Source organism: Somniosus microcephalus, chromosome 5 (genome assembly GCF_052327205.1).
Source record: "Somniosus microcephalus isolate GS21.2 chromosome 5, FLI_Smic_1.0, whole genome shotgun sequence".
Lineage (NCBI taxonomy): Eukaryota > Metazoa > Chordata > Chondrichthyes > Squaliformes > Somniosidae > Somniosus > Somniosus microcephalus.
The window spans coordinates 252,542,644-252,568,082 of NC_140991.1; the positions used below are offsets into that span (position 1 = coordinate 252,542,644).

General features: G+C 44.2%; 1 protein-coding gene across 1 annotated transcript; it reads right to left on the reverse strand.

Annotated features, from left to right (window-relative positions):
- Positions 1 to 1,414: 1,414 nt before the first annotated feature.
- On the reverse strand, positions 1,415 to 24,925 carry smim13 (small integral membrane protein 13). Its single transcript, XM_085988812.1, has 2 exons — positions 24,484 to 24,925; positions 1,415 to 6,502 (listed from the first exon to the last, which is right to left on the reverse strand). The coding sequence occupies exons 1-2, from the start codon at positions 24,557 to 24,559 to the stop codon at positions 6,309 to 6,311; spliced, it is 270 nt and encodes an 89-aa protein (XP_085844938.1). The 5' UTR covers positions 24,560 to 24,925; the 3' UTR covers positions 1,415 to 6,308.
- Positions 24,926 to 25,439: the final 514 nt, after the last annotated feature.

The window sequence follows — 25,439 nt, forward strand, 5'->3', positions numbered from 1 at the left end:
CCTGCACCGTATCCGCGGCTGCAGATCCCCAGCAAGCAGGTGGCACAGCTCAGTGACAACATCCTTACCAAATCTGAGCCTTCGCAGACACTGCTCCTCCGACATGGTAAGGTAGGAGACCTGCTGCCTGAAAACCCTGGCAGCATATGGTCGGATTGGAGACGTCCATTGGCCCTCCTCCTTCTGGCCAATCCCGGCCCTCTCTCCCTCCGTCTCTGTGCCCTTGCCAGTTGTTCAGCCAGGATGACATTCCCCTCCAAAGCAGCTCCCATTATTCTGGCCAACGAGTAAGACGCAGTCAGCTTTCTGGATCCAACTGTTCTGGACAGGGCTGAAGGTCCCAAGGCTCCTCTGGCTCAATAAGAACAAGTCTGTGTAACTGAAGGTCTGCAACTCTCTCCAGCAGCGAGCAGTATGGCCAGGCCAAATGGCTGCCGCTTTTATACTAGTGCTGTCCCCTTTAAAGAGCGCCCCCCGAGTCCGAGAAGGACCTGGTCACTAATAGCGCCAGGCGGAACAGAGGGGGGCGCCACTGAATTTCCGGTACAGGTCGCCAAAAAGGCGTTGCACAATGAAATGACGTCATTATCTGGCTGTGCCCGCGAGCAGGCGCAAAGACTTAGCGCCGGCGCTAACAGGCTACTTAATATGGCAGGATGCGCTAGGATCACTGCGCACGTCTGAAAATTGGGTAACGCCCCAAATCTCAGGCTCTTTAGGCACTAATCGCTGGCGCAACCAACTGAATTTCTAGGCCCTAATCTCTCATAACCTATAACAAATTTTACATTGTTTTAGGTTAAAAATGTAATGGTTACAAACATTAGAGTGGCATATTGCCCTGTATTTATAACAAAATCTTTTTGGACATAAACTTATTACCATAAAAGAACAAGCACCTACCTTTTACAGAGTATTTTAAAATAATGTGATATTTTTGTGTTCATTAAAAATGTTATTTCTAAGCATGTATAGTTGGCTAGATGAGAAACAACACGGCCACTACAAGCAAAGCTAAAAATTCAGTGATTTGCTTAGTAATTGTTGTCCAGTTTGCTGGTTCCTAATCGATAGTGGTTGTTTTTCCTACCTCTCATGAACCAGACCTTTGAGCAAATCGTTGTAGATAATTTATGGATAGTGGCTACTTAGCCAATTGTTGAAGTATTATGGACGAGTTATGATGCTGTAGACATGCTGGGGGTGATGCAAATGACACGAGACTTGTAGTTATATAGAAGAAAGATCATTTCTGATCAGGATTACGTAACAGGGTTTAAAATTGGCACTGTGCAAAGATTTAGAGAATTCATCCTAAGGAACAGGGGAGGAGGGTTGGAGGGGCGCAGGAAGAAAGGGAGGAAAAAGAAAATACAAAGAAAAGCACTAATAAAAACTTGCACAACTACAGTGATATTCTCACTTTTCATTTTATTCCATTGTTTCAATTACAGCAGTCAGTTTAAGAACCAGAAAACATAGTATGGGTATTATTAACACTCAACTGCATTGTTAAGTGAAAGCAGCACGTATCTCTTGTCTGTAATACTGTATGTGAACATGACCTTACAATCTAATGTACTCACACTGTGAAAGCATTTCTGCAGTCAAATAAACAGTTCAACTTGCATTCTAATAACTTATATATAACAGAGATTCAAACTAAGGTTCAAAATTAACCAGAAACATCAAATCTATAACAACCTATTCAATTTTACATTGTAATCATTATATTTTTAACCTAAAACAAACACCAAAGAGTGGCATATTGCCCTGTATTTGTAACAAATGCATTTTGAATATAAAGTTATTACCATGAAAGAACAAGCACCTACCTTTTACAGAGTTTGAGGTAGCCTATTTGATGCTACAGATTCAGATTGGGCAAAATCAGAAGATTTTCTTTTAAATATTTGACACAATGGCCTCGATATAAATCCATCCCCTTCCCCCCCAAACGACGGGCAGGAGAAGGGGGTTAAAAATTTTAAAGAGGGGAACACGTCCCCAATCCGCCACGTATGCGAGAGACGAGACATTTCATTAACATATTTAAATCAGGCTCCCACAATGCAATTGGGAGTCTGATTTAAATTTAACAGGTGCTGCATGGGTTTCCCAGGGCTCGGGAGGCGGGAGCTGCCGACACAAAAAAGTTAAGGGCCTTTTACAGCACACCTTGTGGACCAGGAGTGCTCCCCCAGTGGCCCCTCAAGGAAGCCTTTGGCCTCGCTCTCCCCCCACCACGATCGCAGAACTCCCTCCCTCCAGCTCCACTTTCTCTCTCGCTCCCTTTCTCCCACATTTGGAGACCTACACCCGCCATACCCCCACCCCAAGCGCCAATCTCTTGCTCCCTTCCCCCTCCAGATTGCCGGGGACTGTCCCCAAAAGGTCCATGGCTGCGGCCTTCTGCCCAGTTGCTGGGCAGGAAATGGGGAAAAAAAAGTATAATGAGGTCCTGCTGGTAAATTCAACAGGACTTCTGCATCACTGGCCTTGCTGGATTTTCCCCGGGCTACCACGCTTCCGCGCGCTACCATGCGCCCTCCACGTAAATATTGGGGCAATATTGTTTGAAAGTAAAACAAGTAATTTGTAAAGTACTTCCAAATCAAGAACTTGCACTTTTATAGTGCTTTTCACGTAACAAAAAGCGCTTTAAAGGGGAGATGAGAGCAACCCAACAGAAAGAATAAGGAAATATGGGGAGGTGGCTGAAAGCAGAGTCAAAGAAGTAGGTTAAATGTGGGGGGAGAGGTAGTAAGGCAGAGGGATTTTAGGGAGCGGAATTCCACAGCAGGGGCAAAATGGCTGTAGGCCATGGTACAGCGGAAGTGGGAAGGAGGGGGTGGGACGGAATATCGTAGATTCGAGTCAGAAGAGGTGTATGGTTGAAGATGATTACATAGGTAGGGATAAGTGACGCCATGGGAGCGATTAATAAGGAAAAGGATTTTAAAGTCGATGAGCAGGGGCCGAGTCACCAGTGGAGGTCGACGAGCAATGGAAGCGATAGGAGTGTGGCATTTAGTGCAGGATATGATACAAGTGGCAGAGTACAGGAAAAGTTGAGGTTTGCATGGGATAGAGCTCGGGAGTCTGGTGAAGTGTGTTAGAGAAATCAATCTGAAAGCTGTCAGAAACCTGGAGATAGGTTTCAGTGATGGTGTGCGTGAGCTAGGGATGTAGGCCAACGATGTTGCAAAATAAAAGTAGGCAGGATTGGTGATGGAACTGGATGTTGGGTCTGACGCTCAGCTCAGATTCAAACAGGATAGTTGAATTGTTGCGTTCAGCCTAAGTGAGCTGCTGGATGGAGGTTGGAATTGCTGTCCGAGAAAAGCAGTTTCTGGTGAAAGCCAAATAAGATGGCCTCATTCTTAGAACCGAAGAAAAATGATAAAGGTTTACAGCATAGCGAGAGGTCATTTGGGGTCTGTGCCGGCTCTGTACGACAGCAATACAAAAGTAATCCCACTGCGCTGCTATATACATTTCTCTACTTCAAATGTTTATCCAATTTCCCCTTAAAAGATGCACTGGTTTCTGCCTCCATTACTGTGGCAAAACATTTCATGTTCCAACAACCTTCTGCAGAAATAATTTTCTCTTAACCTCCCTCCTCACTATTAGTGACAATTTCAAATAGATAACCATTGTTACTCACTCCCCAATGAGACAAGATAGTCTTTCCCAATTTATTCTATCAAGGCCTTCATAATTGTAATGCTACTGTTGAGCTGGAGAAAATTTTGGGTCATTGGGCACTTACTATCAGACAGCACAGTGACAGCTGTGGAATTAAGGATGGTAGTGGAAAAGCAAAGTTGGGTGTCCTCCTTATACATATGGGAGCCGATCCAGTGCTTGCAGATATGTCACTAAGGAGCACCATCTAAATGAAAGATAGAAGGGGGCAGAAGTCAGCTTTTGACAAGCCAGATATGATGCAGAAATGGGGGGGAATCACAGCTGTGTTGGGATTGTAGGAGTGGAACCTTGATATGGCGATGCAAGAGAGATGAACCATAGAGAGCTGACAGAGCAGGATCCATAGGAGGTGAAGTATTAGCTGTGTCGGAAAGGTAGCGAATGGGACCATGATACAATGTGGGGCACAGAAAAGAGCTGGTATAGGAGGATGGAGTGATCGATCATGTCCAAGGCCACAGAGCGGTTGAGGTGAATGAAGAGGGAAAGCACACTGTGGTCACAGTCACATTGGGCATCAATGACAAGTGCCTGGTCATTTTTACAGTTAGTGAAGTCTTTGCAATTATGTTTTGGCTCAATCATCTGAGATGCCATGCAACACCAATCCTCTTCTGGTGGCAGAGTAAAATTAAAATGCCACATCAGTCAACACTATATTTTACTGTAGTCCAGTCAGGAAATAAAACAAATATTTTTCCTGCCATGATCTTTCAGAGAGGTAATTTGTGTATGTATTGAAAGACTATACAGTATATGGGATAAAAACAAAAACACCATCCAATACAGCCTGGCCCCAAAGGACGTTTACAGGCTTGAACTCTAGAACTAACTGCTGCAAACTCAATGGAAAAATCAAGCGTAAGCAAGACCTGCCTGATTTTCCCATTTTAAAATCAGTTGTCTCAGTTCTCTCCGCCACCTTCTGTCCTGTACCACTTTTTATTCCTTTAGGAGTTTTCAAATTAACTCCTAAAATGTTATTTCTATACACAGGGCTAAAGGAGCAGCCTGTCCAACACCACAACTATACAATGTCTGGAAGAAACACGGTAGTGTTCGATACTTAGGGGGTAGTTCCAACATTATTTTATTTTAATTAAGAGGGGAGAAAGAAAAAGTGAATTTCTGCACTCATCACATGAGGAATGTCAGTGCTGTGGAATGGAACATTTCCATTATAGGCACCCGGAGTTAGCACCAAGCATTTCTAAGTCAGGTATTGCACAGACTATTGCCAAGTAAAACCCCTGCCACTCTGCTTCAACAATGTGTCTCAACCTGAAAAGATCACCCCTTCACAGAATCACAGAAACCCCACAGTGCAGATAGAGGCCATTTCGGCCCATCGAGCCTGCACCGACACATATCCCACCCGATCCCCGTAACCCCTACACCAACACATGTCCCACCCTATCCCTGTAACCCCATGTATTTAATCCCCCTAACACTAAGGGTCAATTTATCATAGCCAATCAACCTAACCCACACATCTTTGGACTTCACCTGAGTGCAAAATGTTTGTTTTCCACAACAGTCGTTCCCGCTGTCAGCCCATGTTCCCAGGAACTGTGCTCGAGACTGGGTAACATTATTTCACTTAGGACCTTTGCTGCTGGCACACAGATGTGATTGTCACCCTATCAATCTGGCTGCCATTTGAACCTTGACCCCAAAGGTGAAAAGGACGGTGTCCTAACTCATTGCAATGCCCAAAGGAAGCAATAACCAAATAAATCAGCCCCAATCTGTAAAGTGCATGATTGTTATGAAACTCCCCAATACAATTTACAATGTTCAGAAGCCGGTAAGGGACAAAGGTAGGTTTTGCCAAAAATGGGTGAAGAATGCAAAAATTTTAGAATCCATAAAAAAGCCATAGTGCAGTTGATGAAACCAAGAGGGAAACTAATAATAAAATATCAGCTAGTAGGAATTAGAATCCCATCATTACTCTCCAAATAATTTATAATTAACTCTTTTTTAAAAAATGGCAATGCTGGTAGGTCTTACATTGTTAAGAATTTACATGAAAGCAAGACAGGTTGTTTCTATTGACATGTTAAAACAGGAAATTTGCAGTCAAAAATGAAATACCCATAATGTAAACATGTTCAATGTGTTTCCTCATAATTATGTGAAAAGTAAAAAAAAAATTGGAAGCACCTAAAGCAAAGTTCAAATAATATACATATTAAAAAGTGCTACTTTACAACATAAACTTAGTACTTAGTTCAGTTATTCAGAAATCAGAATCATAGTCAATAAAATTTGGATTACAGTTGATAGCACAATTTGATCCAGGACTCCTGCACCTAAGGAACCTAGGACCGGGTGACTTACCAACTAATATGTAAATTGATTTTCTCAGCACTGGGAGAAAATTAGATGATGCAACACTGGTAAATTAAATTAGCTCCATGCATTTCTGTGTGTCCCAAAAACTTTAAATTTCTCCAATTCTGAGAGAATGTATTTTTAGCAAGTCAATCATACAATTAAATAAAGCACAGCAAGTCAATCACAGACTGTAGTGGTGCTTAAAAGCCGATGAATGATTCCAAATTAATGGAACAAAGCTCCAATTTGGTTCTCTACGTTGTTCCTTCAATTGGTGCCCTCCGTACACGTGCTGATTTGGGTCTGTGCCGTGGAGGTGTGGGTGGAGAGTCCCCTACACTTTCAGTCTCTGATGGTTCAGTGTCTCCCTGCAGTGAGCTGGTGTCGCCTACAAGTTCACGAAGGAATTTGAACTTGGACAAGAACAGTTGCCATACCACATACCAACCTGGAAAGCAACAGAAAACCATTGATTATTCAAGACAGTGATCCAACTACTCAGAGTTCTTAAGATTTATAACACTTGCTGCATCTACAGGATAAGTGTTTGTAACCCAACTGCAGCAGAACTGTGGGATACCACTTTAGAGATGTTATTGCATCATGATGTCTTGAAGACTGGGTAAGACTTGACAATGTACAAATGCCTTCGGTATATAACTGGAGTTCATACAATCAGAGCATCGTAAGCACAGAGGTCATTCAGCCCATCATACCTGTTCTTTGAAAGAGCAATCCAATTTCATCTTTGAACCCTGCTCCCTAGGAAGCTGCTAATGGGGCACGTTCCTGGGAATCTTTAAGTTACCCCTAACCTCCACATTTGCTGTCAGAAGGCACTTGGCAGTGGCACAAATTGTCCTGTTCTCCAATTCCCACCCCCTCCCCGGCTGAAATTGTGAACTTCCTGCGGAGATATCTACACCCCACACAACGTGGGTTAATGTGTCAACACCTGCCATTCAAAGTCTTAGTTCAAAGAGGATGATCAAAGTCCTTCACCCACACCCAAACACACTCTGGGTGGCCTGGTGGAATTTTGAGACAATCCCTTTAAACCAACCAATTAGGGCACCATATTTCATCACAGAAAGAGCGAGAGATGCCACACTCTTCAGGTGAATTGCAAGTGTAGTCACTGCTGTAATGTAAATCATGATCAGCGAGATGTGGATCCCCTGGGCAATGTATCTTGACACTCCAGTCAGCAAGATCTTCAAGTTTTTTCAATTCATTCTTGGGAGGTGGGCATTGCTGGCAAGGCCACCATTTAATGTCCTTCCCTAGTTAAGCTGAGGAGGTAGAGGTGGGTCTTCTTCTTAAACTGCTGGCATCAGTTTGATACAACTGAGTGGCTTGCAAGAGCACGTCAGAGAGCAGCTAAGAATGAATCACATTGGTGTAGGACTGGAGTCACATATAGGCCAGACTAGGCAAGGGTGGCAACTTTCCTTACCTAAAGGACATTGGTGAACTAGTTGGATTTTTACAACAATCTATCACATTTACTGATACCTGCTTTTTATTTCTAGGTTTTTTTTTCTAGGTTTTTTTATTTCTAGATTTTTTTTTAAGATGAATTCAAATTCTTAAACTGCCATGGTGGGATTTGAGCTCACAGTCACTGGTTTATTAGTCTAGGCCTCTGGATTACTGTTATTTTGTTATTTGGTGTTATGGATTGTCTGCTCCTTTTAAAAGAAACAAAAATGAGAATTTCCTATGGTTACCCTGAGATATAGTAAAATCCAAGTGTCAGCGCATTATGGGCATGATGACATGTGCATGCACCAAACAACTAGATTCAATGTAAAGCTTTTATTGGGGTGATTGCACATAAGGTCAGGAGTGAATAAATACCTCCAGGTGAAGGCTAGGTCTGTAAAGGATACCATGCTGTCTCCTGGGAATTGATAGTAAGCAATTTAAGAACTTTAACACAGTGTAAGGGAAGGTCACAGTAAATGGCAGACATGCTTCTTTGAGGGCATGACTGATTCCTCTTACCTTACCTGACCTAAGTAAGGTTATTTTTCCAGCCATGTGTTGTTATGCATGTGATGGTCTCACTGGTTCTAACTACCCTGGCCACTTCCTTCCATCCTCATTCGAAGGTTTGATGGAGAGCCTTCATACTCTATCCCAAATACAGCTTCCCTCCTCCTCCCGACTTCTTTCAATAAAGATTCTGCAGTTGCCTTACTGAATCTTACAGCTCTCTGCCTTCCTGTAAACCTCAAAGACGTTCTTTGAGAAGAAAACTTTCAGATCTGCTGCACAATACATTTTTTGTGTACCTTTTCTCCTTAAGCTGCTACAGGCCTTTCAGTTCTGAAGCAGCACACTGGTTGTGTTTGCCCAAGCAGAATAAACATTGCTGAAGAGTTTGGGGTTACTCTTGCATTACAGAATCATCCTGGAGTAACAGAAAGCTTTGGCTGCAGACAGCTTCTGGTAGTCAAGGCAGATCTCCACAGATCTCAAATACCACCACTGTTCTTTGTTAAACAGAGTTGGTATTTGAGGTCTGTGCAGAGGTTATCAATGACATTTGGGACTGATTGTGCCTTAAGCAGGACAAGCAAGGGATTTAAATCCAACTGTCATTTCACACAAAAAATATACATACTGTGTAAATAGAACAATACATGCTGTGTAAATAGTACTTTAATTCTGGAACCCAGCACTTGAATTTCAAAAAGAATTTCAAAAACACATTTTAATATTTGGAAAGAATTACTGAGGGATCCAATTTACAATTTCAAATTCTTGCTTTTCAAAGTGCAGATGGATCTTGATAAATATTTAGTAAGTTCTATTTGCTTGGATTAATAACCAATTTTCAATACTTAGTTAATTAATTTGTTGATCAGATGATCATAGAATCCAAGCCCTACATCTGAGCTGCCATGAAGCCAAAATGCTTTAATTATAAAATAGAGCAAATGTACACAGGCCATACAGTGGTCACAATAAAGGAATATTTCAGGCTGCGTGGTACAATTAAGTAATAGCTCTGTGGGTAACTGCACTAAGTGGTGTGGCACAGAGCCATACAAGATCAGTGAAGTCCTTGGTTTGATTTCTAGCCTGTGCTGTAGTCCCATTTCAGATGGGTGGATGTGGGGTCCTACAATTACTCAGAATCCCTGGCAAGAAAGGGTTTACTGTTGCCATCACTATGTGATGGTTCATGCTGGCAGTGCAGAACATAGACACGTTTCATATCAACATTAACAATAGAAACTGCTGAATTTTACATATAGAAGTCCCATTGTAAATGTCTACATTTTATCACTGGAAGCAGTAGACTGTCTTGATTTACTTGGAGGACTTCAGCCACTAGGTGTCACTGTACCTGATTCACCTGGAATTGGATGCCATTTTGTTTTTCACCCAATTTAAGGTAAGTTTTATTTGGATACAAAGTTACATTTGCAAATTTAAAATGGTTTTCTGCTCCCCCTCCTGCCAGATGCCTCAAAAATCAGGCCTTGGGTTCGCTCCATCCCACTGAAATGCAACCAAATGTCCAGCCTCAGGTCTGCAGTTTTGCTCCCCCATCCATTTTCATGACCCTGCGACAAAAACTTTTATTTACTTAATTAATTTTTGCAGCTAGGGTTAATTTTCCAATGTCCCGTCAGCAAGAGTTCCTCACGAAAGACTGCTACTGAAATTGAAACTAGTGGGAGCTCAATGTAAAATGTGGATGTGGATAAGATATTGGTTGAAGGAAAGGAAGCACCAGGTGCTTGTTGGGAGTGTTGTCAGGCTGGGAGGTTAATATGGGGTGGAGTGGAGTGCTCCAACAATTGTTGCTGGGACCCCTACTGTTTCTAATATACATCAATGGTTCAAAAACTCAATACACTTGATTTTGTGGGACCTTGCTGTGTGCAAATTGGCTGCCTTGTTTGCTTATATCAGAATGGTGATTGCACTTCAAAAGAATTTGTTGGATGTGTAGCGTTTTGAGACATCGAGGACGTGATTAGGCACTCTATAAATGCAATGTCATCTTCTTCATTACTCTTGTATTCAGTGATTAATCATTGTTTAAATAAGGCATCACAACAGGATTTGTCTGGTATTTTCTATGTCTACAATTATTCACATAAAATGATGCACACCTGTGCTTCTGAACACCATTGGCTTTGGGGGAAAACTATTGAGTAAAATTTGAACTTATTTTATTTTATCTAGGCACAATCTGCATTTACAATTAGAGGGTAGCAGCAGGAACATCGCCACAATATGATTTTTAATCAAAGTTAATCCTATTGTAAACTGCTTAAGGCATGCACTAATCTTTTAATAGTAGTAAACTTTTTCTTTTTTTTCTGAAACCTATGTGGCTAAAAGAACTTACGCTTCAAAAATACTAAGCAAACCTGCCACATCTAAGTTACACATGCAGTCAGATGCCAGGTCTCTGCATGAGCCCACCATGGTTGAAGTATAGTGCGATTCTGGGTTCAGGCTATTTGCTGCTAGAAGTTTATTAAAACAAAACTGGTGCACTTCTTTTAGCCACATAGGCTTCAAAAAGGAAAGAAATAGTTTAATACTATTAAAAGATTAGTGCATGCCACTTCGCCAGTGCCCTTACTGTTGCCTGAGAGCCAGCCAGCCCAGACTGTTGCCACCTATGCCGAGGTGGTGCAGTCTGCAGCCGGGCCTTCTAGGCCCAGAGGTGCTCAAGATTATCCTGCAAGATCATCAGCAGTCTCCCCCACTGAAAGTCAGCAGCCTTCCACCAGCCATGCTGCAGCCAGTGGGGCAGCACTTTGTAGGAGCACTAGGACAGGCAAAGGCACACTGAAGACAGGCACTAAGGGAACGCACAAGGGTGATTAGTTGACTTTGTTAGGTTATATTGGATGGATTGATGGATAAAGTTGGATTGGAATGTTTCTTTCGTGGTGGGCCATCAAGCATAATGCAAGTGAAACATTCTTGGCACTTCAACAGACTAAGCACTGACGACTGTCCTTTTCAATATTGATGTTCTTTTTGTTTGAAATTGAAATTACAAAAACCTTGCCATATCTATTCCAGATACGTTCACTCAGGATGTTTTATCCCTCTTTGTCCTGAATTCCTGTTTTCACCCCCATCCCTATTTTTATATTCCATGTTAAATTGCACCGCAATACTTTTAAGTAAACCACTAGATTTCCGAGCCTCCTTATAAATCAACTTTCCAGATCTCACTCGAGGAACAGCACCTCATCTTCTGATTAGGCACTTTACAGCCTTTCGGACTCACTATCGAGTTCAACAATTTCAGATCATAACCTCGGCCCCTATTACATTTTTACTTATACTTTTTATCCACACCTTTGTTTTGGTTTCCCCCCCACCCCTTTCTTTCTTTTTTTTCTCTCTCCCACATGGCAGCTGTCTCTCATTCTGCCAGCACATTTCACACCTAATCTCCAGCCGTCTGTTGTCTCCACTAGTCCCATCACCATCTCGTCTCGTTTTGAATACCTCTTAATGTCTCTTCTTCTCTTTTGTTCTCTCCCAGCCCAGCCTCTTAATCTATTTCATTCCCTGTGCCTCTTTAGTCTTGATAAAGGATTTTGACCCGAAACGTTGACTCTAATTTCTCTCCACGGATGTTGCCTGGCCTGCTGAGTTTTTCCAGCATTTTCTGTTGTTGTTTCCAGATCTCACTGCAGTCTAAATATGCCCCCTATTATTTTTTAGCCACATTTACTATTCAGTGGTTTGCAAGGGTGAAACAGTCGAGTGTTGGTTGTCAGATTGTTTCAGTGTAACAAACACACAGGCTGGAATCTTAGAAACTGTTAATTGTTGGAGATTTAAATTTGCATGGGCACCCTCACAGGTGCATCAACACAAGTCTGGCACATCCAACTATAATATACTAAACATCTTGTGTATAGCAACACTTCATTTAAGTGTCACACTTATTGGTCATACTTTCTCCCGTCCACATTGATAACACACTTATTATTGTTATAAAACAGTGGGGGTTAAATTGGAACACCCCGAAAACAAGCATGGGGATCGTGGTATGCAATTAACTCACGCCCGTTCCTTGCGTTGCAGGCAGCACGTTAAACTGGTGCTGCCTGATCTTTTAAATGATTGCTGCGTGCAGCCAGCGCTACCCACACTGTTCAGTGACTGGGGAGGTGCATTGTAGCTGCAAGAAGTGGTGGGAGTTTTATCAAGAGTTAATCTGGGCTCTGATACTTTGAGCAAAGGCTGAACATGTTGAGAGAGTGAGCAACAAGGATTTCAGACACTGCACTGAAGGTCTTGGTGGAAGAGGTGGAAAGAAGGAGGGACATCCTGTATCTGCAGGGGGGCAAGAGGCCCTCCAGACATATGCTCAGTTGTGGCTGCAGCAGTTGGCAGATTTCAGTCATGACCTCTATTGTGAAGCGAAGGCATCTCAAGCATTGGTCTTCGCTGAAGTTGATGCAAGAGAATTGCTCTCTAAAGATCTTCGGCAGATATGGCCTCCTGCTGAGAGCCCTTCTTCCCCTCCTCCCTCATCTAGCAGCTTGTCCTGCTCTGTGTGGTGTCTCTTCATTCTCCCCGTCATGCTCAATTTCCAGAGGAAGCCCGAACAGGCTACCCATGTCTGGAGGCAACTTCTTTCAGCACAAGCTTTTAAATTAACAAAACTTACTTCAACACCAGCCAGACCACTTCCTGTAGACTATTCAAACTTTAGCCAAGTATAACAACGCTCTAAAAACATGTACAATTGCACCAGCAGACAGAAGAAATAATTCATCAACTAACCTCTAAGTAGTTCATGATCTCTTTAAATAGCGCTGGTGGGGTCCTTCATACCGTTCAACACATGTTCAGCTGTGCGAGGTTACGACAGGGCGTAGGTGGGAGTGTGGATTTCAAAAATGGTAGCACTGGCGTCAAATCAGCGCTAAACACTGATTATCATAATCAGCCTGCTCCGCATGCTGCCGGCCGTCGTTACCTTCCCTCTGTTACTGACCATCACAGCGTCCTCTTGGCCACAATGCTGAAATAAAAGCCACCACAAAAGAAATATTCCAATCCAACTTTATCCATCAATCCATCCAATATAACCTAACAAAGTCAACTAATCACCCTTGTGCATTCCCTTAGTGCCTGTCTTCAGTGTGCCTTTGCCTGTCCTAGTGCTCCTACGAAGTGCTACCCCACTGGCTGCAGCATGGCTGGTGGAAGGCTGCTGACTTTCAGTGGAGGAGACTGCTGATGGTCTTGCAGGATGATCTCGAGCACCTTGGGCCTAGAAGGCCCGGCTGCGGACTGCACCACCTCGGCATTGGTGGCAACAGTCTGGGCTGGCTGGCTCTCTGGCAACAGTAAGGGTACTGGCGAAGTGGCAGTGGTGGGAAGACGAATGCTGTCATCCTGAGAGCGGACACTGTGATGGCCAATAACAGAGGGAAGGGAAGGTGTGGGACTATTGTTGAATGGGGAATTGGGGTTGCGTTCTCTCGTACCACAGTTGGATGAGTCGATCACGGTCAGTCCGGGCAGAAGGGGGCTGTCTGGGTTGCTTCCTCCTCTTTTGCTTCCTCCTCAGCTGGTCACCGTATCCCCCGGGACAGCACCTCAGCATTCCTGGCTATCTATTAGAGGACAGATTGCTGGACTGCTGTGACACCCTGCAAGGCCCTTTCCACACTGGTAAACCCAGCCACAATGGCAGCAGTCTGGGTTTGTGTGGCAGCAAGCTGAGCCTGCATGAGAGCAGTCTGAGCTTGTATCACAGAAGTCTGAGCTTCCACTGCAGCACTCAGACGTAGGGTGGCTTCAGATTGTGTTGCAATGGAAGCTCAGACATCAGATGCTGCAGGATGGTTGCATCCACAAGTGCACAAATGGATCTGCCCACCCCTTCCATGCTGGAAAGGATGGGCTTCAAGCTCTGCGCAAAGCCCTGTGCAATGTTGGTGCTGGACTCCTCCATGCTCCTCTCCAGTGCACTCAGGCTTTCTGGCAGGCCTGCCAATGCACCAAACATTTTATTCATTGGGGTTTAATTCATTCGAACTGCAGTCTGATGAGGCGGTTACGGACCGCCCTTCCGGAAGGCCAAAGAGTGGCTGCCTCCTCCCTCACTCCTGTTCCTCCTCGTCTCCCTCTTCCTCCTCCTCCTCTCCCTGAGGTGGTCCCGCAATCCCTGGTGGCAAGGGCTGGGCCCTCATGATGGCCAAGTTGTGGAGCGTGCGGCAGACCACCACAAAATGGGACACCCGCTCAGCCAAGTACTGGAGGGCTGCTCCCAAGTAGTCAAGGCAGTGGAACTGTTGCTTCAGCAGACCGATGGTCTGCTCGATGATGTTCCTGGTGGCAGCATGGCTCTCATTATACAAGTGCTGGGCAGGAGTGTTGGGGTTGCGGAGGGGAGTCATGAACCAGCTGGAGTGTGGATAGCCCTTGTCTCCGACCAGCCAGCCGCGAGTTTGACATGGTGTCTGAAAAAGAGTGCTGGCACACCGGTCTGGCGCAGGATGAAGGCATTGTGGCTGTTGCCAGGATAGCGGGCATTGACATTGAGGATTAGCCGTCTGTGGTCGCACACCAACTGCATATTAAGTGAGTGGTAGCCTTCGCGGTTACGGAAGATCTCAGGATTGTTATGCGGTGCCCGCAAAGCCACGTGGGTGCAGTCAATGGTGCCCTGCACCATGGGGACTCCTGCTATCCTGGCAAAGCCACATGCTCGCTCGTCCTGCTTCTCTCTGGTGATGGGGAAGGAAATGTAGACCCTTCTCCTACTGTAGAGAGCATCTGTGACCTCCCGGATGCAGCGATGGATGGTGAACTGCGAGATGTTAGCTATGTCTCCTGTTGCATACTGGAAGGATCCGCTGGCAAAGAAATTGAGGGCGACGGTGACCTTGACTGCCACTGAGAAAGCCGTGGTCACCCTGATCTGAGGCTGGAGTTCTGGTTGCAGGAGGTAGCAGAGTTTTGTGACCACCTCCTTGGTGAAGCAGAGCCTTCTAATACACTGCTCCTCGCTTAATTGGAGGTAGGAGAAGTGCTCTCGGAATACCCTCAGTGGGTACGGCCTCCTGTTGAGAGCTCTGATGGCCCTCCTTCTCCCTCTGGCCACACGTTCCAGTCTTTCTTGCTGCCTCCACTCCCTCCACCATAGATCCTGGAGGGCGAGGAAGACTGCCAGTACAGCGCCCATTAATGTAACCAAGTGTAGCCATTTGATTTGTTTAAGAATAAATGTATCGACTTTTTAGTTGCCACAACACTCCAGATATTAAATGACATTGAAATTACGGAATGAGACTGTTGCACAATGTGAAACTGACAAGCACTGAAACTCCACTAACCTACAGCTGCAACTCATTACTGATGATTCCTTTAAATAACGTCCCTGGAGCCGGCTTCCTGTTGCTTCACACCAGCTCTCCCTGTCGCTGTTTGCTCCAGGCACTAAGGTAGGTGGCAACAATCAATTTTGCAGATCGGGCGGTCATTGAGCGTTGCACACTCACTGACGCCACAATCCACATGGCACTGAGGCTCCCGGTGATAACCGTTGGTGGCGGCACTGCGGGTGGGGGGGGGTTGACAGGATTTGGTGTGCAGCATTGGATTCGCCTCGCCCCAGTAATGCTCTAGCGCTCCATTAGCGCCATCTGCTGGAGCTACGGGAGGCGCTAAACATTGAACATAAAACATAGAAAAATAGGAGCAGGAGTAGGCCATTTGGCCCTTCGAGTCTGCTCCGCCATTCAATATGATCATGGCTGATCCTCTATCTCAATACCATATTCCCGCTTTCTCCCCATACCCCTTGATGCCTTTTGCGTCTAGGAATCTATCTATCTCCTTCTTAAATATATTCAGTGACTTGGCCTCCACAGCCTTCTGTGGTAGAGAATTCCACAGGTTCACCACCCTCTGAGTGAAGAAATTTCTCATCTCAGTCCTAAATGTCCTACCAGTATCCTGAGACTGACCCCTCGTTCTAGACCCCCCCAGCCAGGGGAAACATCCACCCTGAATCCAGTCTGTCTCGCCCTGTCAGAATTTTATACGTTTCAATGAGATCCCCTCTCATTCTTCTAAACTTTAGTAAATACAGGCCTAGTCGACCCAATCTCTCCTCATACGACAGTCCTGCCATCCCAGGAATCAGTCTGGTGAACCTTCGCTGCACTCCCTCTATGGCAAGAATATCCTTTCTTAGGTAAGGAGACCAAAACTGCACACAGTACTCTAGGTGTGGTCTCACCAAAGCCCTGTGTAACTGTAGTAAGACACCCTTGCTCCTGTACTCAAATCCTCATGCACTGAAGGCCAACATACCATTTGCCTTCCTAACCGCTTGTTGCACCTGCATGTTTGCTTTCAGTGACTGGTGTACAAGGACACCCAGGTCCCTCTGTACATCAACATTTCCCAATCTATCACCATTTAAATAATACTCTGCCTTTCTGTTTTTCCTACCGAAGCGGATAACTTCACATTTATCCACGTAATACTGCATCTGCCATGTATTTGTCCACTCGCTCAACTTGTCGAAATCGCCTTGAAGCCTCTTTGCATCCTCCTCATAACTCACAATCCCTCTTAGTTTTGTGTCGTCGGCAAACTTGGAAATATTACATTTGGTTCCCTCATCCAAATCATTGATATATATTGTGAATAGCTGGGGCCCAAGCACTGATCCCTGCGGTACCCTAGTCACCGCCTGCCACCCCGAAAAAGACTCTTTTATTCCTACTCTCTGTTTCCTGTCTGTTAACCAATTTTCAATCCATGCCAGTATATTACCCCCAGTCCCATGTGCTTTGATTTTGTACACTAACCTCTTATGTGGGACTTTATCAAAGGCCTTCTGAAAATCCAAATACACCACATCCACTGGTTCTCCCTTTTCTATTCTACCAGTTACATCCTCAAAAAACTCCAGTTGGTTTGTTAAAAACGATTTCCCTTTCATAAATCCATGTTGACTTTGTCTAATCCCATTGATATTTTCTAAGTGTCCTGTTATCACATCTTTTATAATAGACTCTAGCATTTTCCCTACTACTGATGTTAGGCTAACCGGTCTGTAGTTCCCTGTTTTCTCTCTCTCTCCTTTTTTAAATAGTGGGGTTACATTTGCCACCCTCCAATCTGCAGGAGCTGCTCCATAATCTATAGAATTTTGGAAGATGACAACCAATGCATCCACTATTTCCATATCTACCTCTTTTAGTACTCTGGGACGCAGATTATCAGGCCCTGGGGATTTATCAGCTTTCAGTCCCATTAATTTCTCCAGCACTATTTTTTTACTAATACTAATTTCCTTTACTTACTCCTTCTCACTAGACCCTTGGTTCCCTAGCATTTCTGGGAAGTTAGTTGTGTCCTCATCTGTGAAGACAGAACCAAAGTATTTGTTTAATTGCTGTGCCATTTCTTTGTTCCCCATTATAAATTCTCCCATTTCTGATTGTAAGGGACCTACATTTGTCTTCACTAATCTTTTTCTTTTTACATACTTATAGAAGCTTTTACAGTCCGCTTTTATGTTCCTTACAAGTTTACTCTCATACTCTATTTTTCCCCTCTTAATCAATCCCTTGGTCCTTTTTTGCCGAACTCTAAACCGCTCCCAATCCTCAGGCTTGCTACTTTTTCTGGCAACTTTATATGACTCCTCTTTGGATCTAATACTATCCTTAATTTCTTTTGTTAGCCATGGTTGGGCCGCTTTTCCTTTTGTGTTTTTGCGTCAGAAAGGAATGTATAACTGTTGCAATTCATGCATTCGTTCCTTAAATGTTAGCTATTGCCTATCCACCGTCATGCCTTTTAATGAAGCTTCCCAATCTATCATAGCCAACTCACTCCTCATACCTTCGTAGTTTCCTTTGTTTAAATTTAGGACCCTAGTTTCGGATTGGACTTCTTCACTTTCCATCTTAATGAAGAATTCCATCATGTTATGGTCACTGTTCCCTAAAGGACCCCGCACAACAAAATTATTAATTAACCCCTTCTCATTATACAATGCCCAATCTAGGATAGCCTGTTCCCTAGTTGGCTCCTCAACATACTGGTCTAAAAAACCATCTCGTACACACTCCAGGAATTCATCCTCCAAGTATTATTGCTAATTTGGTTTGGCCAGTCTGTATGTAGATTAAAGTCACCCATGATTACTGTAGTACCCGTGTTACATGTATCTCTAATTTCCTGTTTGATGCCATCCCCTACATTACCATTACTGTTTGGAGGCCTATAGACAACTCCCACCAATGTTTTCTGCCCCATGGTGCTTCTTAGCTCCACCCAGACTGATTCTACATCTTGATTTTCTGAGCCAATATCCTTTCTCACTATTGCTCTGATTTCATCCTTTACTAACAATGCCACCCCACCTCCTTTTCCTTTTTGCCTGTCCTTCCTAAATATCGAATATCCTTGGATATTCAGCTCCCAGCCTTGGTCACCCTGCAGTCATGTCTCCATAATCGCAATTATATTGTATCCGTTTACATCTATTTGCGCTGTTAATTCGTCCACCTTATTACGAATGCTTTTAGATTTGTCTTTTTAACATTTTTAGACATCTTAACATTTTTTTGTACTATGGCCCTATTTGTCTTATTAATATTTGTTAGTGCACTCCTTTGTTTGTACGCTGTGTCCCTTCCTGACACAATCTGGTTATCCTTACCCCAATCACTTTCCTGCACTGCTTCCTTGTCTTTTCTCATTAGCATTCCAGATTTCTCTCCACCGGGACCCCTCCCCCCACCCCCCCCTTATTTAGTTTAAAGCCCTATCTACCTCCCTAGTTATTCAATTCGCTAGAACTCTGGTCCCAGCATGGTTCAGGAGTAGTCCGTCCCAACGGAACAGCTCTCTCTTTCCCCAGTACTGGTGCCAGTGCCCCACGAATCGAAACCCACTTCTCCCACACCAATCTTTGAGCCACGCATTAATCTCCCTGATCCTATTGACCTTATGTCAATTTGCTCGTGGCTCCGGTAATAATCCAGAGATAGTGACCTTTGTGGTTCTACTTTTTAATTTAGTCCTTAGCTGCTCAAACTATCTCAGCAGAACCTCTTTCTTTGTCCTACCTATGTTATTGGTACCTATGTGGACCACGGCAACTGGATCCTCCCCTTCCCACTCCAAGTTCTTCTCCAGCCCGGAGATGTCCTTTACCCTGGCACCGGGTAGGCAACATAGCCTTCGGGACTCACGCTCCTAGCCGCAGAGAACAGTGTCTATCCCCCTAACTATTCTGTCACCTACTACAGCCACCTTCCTTTTTACTCCCCCCACTTGAACGGCTTCCTGTACCATGGTGCCGTGGTCAGTTTGCGCGTCCTCCCCACAGTCCCCGCACTTGTCCACAAGGGTTGTAAGAACCTCAAATCTATTGGACAAGTGCAGGGGCTGAGGCTCCTGCAATACTACCTCCTGGATCCCCGTACCTGCCTCACTCGCAGTCACACCCTCCTGTCCCTGACCACGTGTCAATTTTAAAGATTTAATCTAAGGGGTGTGGCTGCCTCCTGGAGCAAAAGGTCCAGGTAACTTTCTCCCTCCCTGATGTCTCACAATGTCTGCAGCTCGGACTCCAGCTCCTCAAATCGAAGCCGAAGTTCCTCAAGCCGCAGACACTTATCGCAGCATAGTCACCCTGGACAAAAACGTCCACAAGCTCCCACATATTGCAGCAGCAACACATCTGTTCTCCCATTATTTTATTTATTTAATTAACTAAGGTACCAAATTCCACCCCCCCTCAATATTCCTGGCTACAAGGCATTCAAGAAAGATAGGGAAGGCAAATAAGGAGGGGGGTTGGCAGTATTGACCAAAGGATCTACAGGAAACTCTCGTTTAAACAGCACCTAAATATCCGGAATTCTCTATTAACCGGCAAAATTCTCACTCTGAAAACAACACCTCAATAACCGGCAATGTTGCCGAGTCCGAGTCTCCCGCGGTGGCCGAGTTAGTCAGTGGGGGTAGTTCTCCAAACTGCCACTACTCGGCTTCTTGGCGCTGTCGGAAGTCGGAACACCTCAATATCCCTGTAACAGGAGTCTGACTCTCCCGCGCTGCCGGTAGTCTCTCCTGATCCGCCATTTTACAGGGGTACTGTGTGTCTCCCACGCTGCTGGTAGTCATTGCATTGCATGACCCTCAACTGGCAGTACTGTACTTAATCAAGCATCTTCCACCATCCATTTAACACAACATTCTGTAGGTGAGTACCCAATTACTGTATACTGCACATTTCTTGATTTTTTTATTTTTCTTTGTTAAAAATAGCCTCGGTAGATAACTCTCTCCGTTATCCAGAATTTTTGATCAACCGGCAACACGCCGGTCCCGTCGGTGCCAGATACCAAAGAGTTTCCTGTATTATAGTATTGGAGAGGGATGATGTAGTTGAAGACACAATCTATTTGGTTAGAGTTAAGGAGCAGAAGAGGAGCTTCTACACTACTGTATACTGTAGGCCACCAAACAGTGGGAAGGAGATAGAGGAGCAAATTTACAGGCAAATTATAGAAAGATGCAAGAACTACAGAGTAGTGATAATGGGGGACTTCAATTATCCCAATATAGACTGGGAAGTAACAGTGTAAAGGTCAAAGAGAGGGAGGAATTCCTGAAAGTTGTACAATTCCCTAGATTCTAGAATGGTCCCCGCGGATTTGAAGGTAGCAAATGTAACCCCGCTATTGAAGAAAACAGGGAGAGAAAAAATGGGGAACTATAGACCGGTTAGCCGAACATCAGTAGTAGGGAAAATGCTGGAATCTATTAATAGGGACATCGTAACAGGGCACTTAGAAAATCATAATATGATTGGGCAGAGTCAAAACAGATTTACAAAAGGGAAATCGTGCTTAACAAATCTGTTAGAGTTTTTTGAGGTTCTAACTGGCAGGGTAGATAAGAAGGAACCAGTGGATGTGGTGTATTTCGATTTTCAAAAAGCATTCGATAAGGTGCGACACAAGAGGTTATTACACAAAATTGGGGCTCATGGGATTGGGGATAATAGTGGTCTAAGATACAAGAGCTGAAATAATCTAGGACAAGAGGTTATAAAAGACCCAAAACACAATGCATCCCTATTTTAATCAAACAGCATATCCTCCAATTCTCAGTGAGCAATGCGAAGGAAGAATTCAGTACAGAGATCAATAAACATAGAAATAACGTTAGCCACAAATATAGATAATGTATAGCTGTAAATGGACAGATACAAATATCTATACAGTATAAAACTCTTACGTCTGCACCCATTTCCTGTCTACAAATATTACTTCCTGTTGTCACTTTTTGATCATATTGGCGTGTAAACTTTACCCATTATACATTCCTAATATTTATCCTTCAACCATCACCTAAAAACAGATTCTCTGGTCATTATCACGTTGCTGTTTGTGGGAGCTTGCTGTGCACAAATTGGCTGTCACATTTCCTACATTACAACAGTGACTACAAAAGTACTTAATTGGTTGTAAAGCACTTTGGGTCATCCTGTGGTCATGAAAGGCACTATATAAATGCAAGTCTTTCTTTTTTTCTATGTCCACATTTCCCACTGAATTTTCCTATGTGGATCTCACAAAAGTAATTGCATTGCTCTGACCACTAGATGGCTTCCTGGATCACATTTTTGGAGTGTTTATTCTAAATCCATTCCTATCGTGTTTTTTGTGCAGTTAAGTTTTAAATTTCAGTTTCCTTTTAATTATATTGTATTTTTATATTATTTCATATTTTTTATATAATTTAATTTCACTTATTTAGTTGCTTGCCCTTTTTGTCCTCTTGCCTCTGCTCTCCTGTCCTAAATATTTGGTTGTTTAGGTCTCACACTGTCTCAGTGCCTTTGCACACTCTCTGCTCTCAGTCTCAGCCCCATTCTTCAGCCTGCCTTTATTTCTCCGTGTTCCATCCTGCAATGCTTGGCTGTTCCCTAGCCCATTCACGAAAGCTGCGCCCTCAACTTGCCCACTTCCATGGTGGCTCCTTGTTTGCCACTGTTCCCACTACCTGCTCGCCAGTCCTTTATCATAAACTCAGCCATAACCTGCAAACATTCACAACGGCCTGCCCATTCTCCATCGCTCCCTACCTATTGTAAGCCACTCCATGCTCATTATCCTGCATGCTGCTCAGCGGCCTTAACAACCCTCACATGAACTTCATATTACAGTAACAGGTAAGTGAAGGCATATTAAGAGGTATGGGGAAGGGGAATATTAAGGAGCAAGGGGAGAGATACATTAAGAAATCAATACAAGCACAAACAGCAAGGCCACAAGAACAGAAATCAAGAGCCACAAAGACAGAATACATTCAAAACAACAATTAAACAGAGACAAATCTAAACACAAAATGATTTGTCCTGAACGATGCCATAGGGCATCTAAAAGTATATAGATTGAAATAAATCTCCTGCTCCCATTGACCCATTCCCACTAAACTGTTTGCCATCCAACTTCAACTGCCAGTTGGCATTGTTAATTATTTCCTCTCCTCAGGTACTGCCCTCCTCCTTTTCATAACTACAGTCATCAACCCCCTCCCTAAAAAATCCACAATTGACACTTCTTTCCTTGCAAGCTATCACACACCTCCAATCTCCCTTTCCTCTACAAAGTCCTTAAACATGTTGTCCCCTCCAAAATCCATGTTCACTTCCCAGAACTCTCTATTTGAATCTTTCCAATCTCCCCTGCCACATAACCAAAACAGCCCAAACCCAAGTCACGAATGACATCCACTGTGATTGTGACCATGGTGCATTATCTCTTCTCGGCCCCCTTGACCACCTTGCAACCTTTGACAGCATTGACCACACCATCCTCCTCCAACACTTCTCATCAGTTTTTCAGCTCTGTAGGGCTGCCCTCACTTGGTTCCATTTTTACCTATCAGATCACAGCCAGAACATCTCCTGCAATAGCTTCTCTACCCACCCCAGCAGCATTGCCTCCAGAGTCCTCCTAGGATCTATCCTTGGCTTCCTCCTCTACATGTTTAGTGACATCATTTGTAGACATGGGGTCAGCTTCCACATGTACGTTGACCCAGCTCTATCGCTCCACTGCCTCTGTGTTGTCAGACTGCTTGTCAAACATCAAGTCTGAATGAGGCACAACTTCCTCCAGCTTAACATTGGGAAGACCAAGGCCATTGTCTTCAGCCACCATCATAACATCCATACCCTTGCTGCCGATTCCATCCCCCTTTCTGCCAACGGCTCAGGCTGAACCACACTCTTCACAACCTTGGAGTCCTATTCGTCTCCAAGTTGAGCTTTTGACCCCATTTCCTCTCCATCACAAAAAGTTCAACTGTGGCTTCTAGTCAGCATGACACTACATACAAGACAGAGAAGGCTGGAAACATTGCACATGAACGGCTATGCTCTCATTGATGGACTAAGCGATCAGTAGTAGTACAAAGACCACCTACTTCCATCTCTAACATTGCCTGTCTCCACTCCTACCTCATCCCCTCTGCTGCTGAAACCCTGATCCATGTCTCTGCCACCTCCAGACTCAACTATGCTCCCTGGACAGCCTCCCAGCCGTAAACTTCAGCTCGTCCGAAACTCTGCTGCCTGTATCCTAACCTGCACACCTATTACTCTTGTCCTTACTGACCTACATTGGCTTATAATCACCCAATATCTCAAATTAAAAATTCTCATCCTGGTGTTCAAATCTCTTCACTGCCTCACCCCTTCCTATCTCTGTAACATTCTCCAGCCTTACAACCCTCCGAGAACTCTGCATTTCTATAATTCTAGCCTCTTCCTTATCCCCCACCATTGGTGGCCATGTCTTCAGCCGCCTAGGCCTCATGTTCTGGAATTCCCTCCTTAAACCCCTCTGCCTTTCTATCTTCCTCTCCTCCTTCAAGACCCTCCTTAAAACCCACCTCTTTGACCAAGTTTTTGGTCACCCCTCTTAATATTTCCTTTGCCTGGGGTTCATTTTTTTTGATTACATCGCTTTGAAGCACCTTAAGACGTTTTTCCATACTAAAGACGCTATTTAAATGTAAGTTGTTGATATATACATATTCAGAGATACAAACATACAGATACATTAATATGAGAGGATAGCTAAGTATAGATGCATATATATATATATATAAAAATATACATATACACAACTAGAAATAGATAGGATGTAGATATAAATAGATTCAATAGTAATAGATAGGATACATACAGATATAGATAACTGGAGATAGATAAAGACGGACATCTAACTTAGATACACAAGGTACTCGTCCTTCTAGCCGGTGGTCCAGTGCAGAGCAGCGGGACCGCAGGTGCCCGAAGCTGACGCTGCAAGAGTACCACCTGCCGATGTTGATGTTTTTTCTTCCCTCGGGTTTGTTACTCACCAAAAATCATAAACAGCAGGACACATAAGAGAGTGGCGACCGAGACCAGCAGGGTCAGACCGATGCTCTGTAACATCCTGAGTGTGCGCGGCTGGAGGCGGGTGTCAGTGACAGCTGCAGGACTCACTCACCAACACCACCACTAGGCCCAACATCGGCTTCACGGTGGCAAGAAGACCGAGCGATCTCACTGCGGTCCCGCAACAGCGTAACTACAATAAACCTGGCCGCTGCCAAGGGCCCGAGAAAGACACTCCGATGGTGTTTTATACATAGAAACTGCCGGTTACTTCGATAATCCGCAACGCGTGCGATCACACTGACAGACGCTCTCCGCGCATGGTCTGCGCCTGCGGCTCCCCGTGGCAAGCCAGTAATTGTAGTTTCACAAGAACAGCACCAGCGCGGCTCGCGACCCAAGCCGGGCGGAGCGTGACTACAACTCCCGGCATGCATCTCTTCCCGGGGTCAACGCCGGCTGCAAATCCGGTTGTTGTAATTTTACTCACTGGACACCCCTAAACGGGGCTAATTCTTAAATCTAGAGTTATTTAAATTTACATATTATGTGATTTTAGCTCCCAGTTTACAAAATAGCACTTGTTTACTCACTGCTGGAATATTTAATTGTCTTTAAGGTTTTGTTTCTATGAGCTGGCTTCTCAATGTCGCCTGGTTGCTAGGTGACGTCAGCAGCACGGGCCTTATTCCAGCAGGTTAGTGGAGAATGTCCCAACAACAGAGCATAGAGAAGTGAATGCCAGCAAGTATACGATTACCAGCCTGAGCTACTTTGATCAAAACCTCTCTTTGTACAGTCAATAATTAAAATACAGCCCGTAAAAACATGGAAAATGTGCTGTATACTTTACTCAATAATAAACACTATCTCTCCCAATGCATCAACCTACAAACTCGAAAATCAGGGACTAAGGGTTAAATTAGAGATATAAAAA

Excerpts from the sequence above, each read along its gene's own strand:
- smim13 (XM_085988812.1), bottom strand. The coding sequence starts at position 24,559 with ATGTTACAGAGCATCGGTCTGACCCTGCTGGTCTCGGTCGCCACTCTC. Across the intron at positions 6,503-24,483 it reads CCTGCTGTTTATGATTTTTG|GTTGGTATGTGGTATGGCAA; the intron begins GTGAGTAACAAA and ends GTTGCTTTCCAG.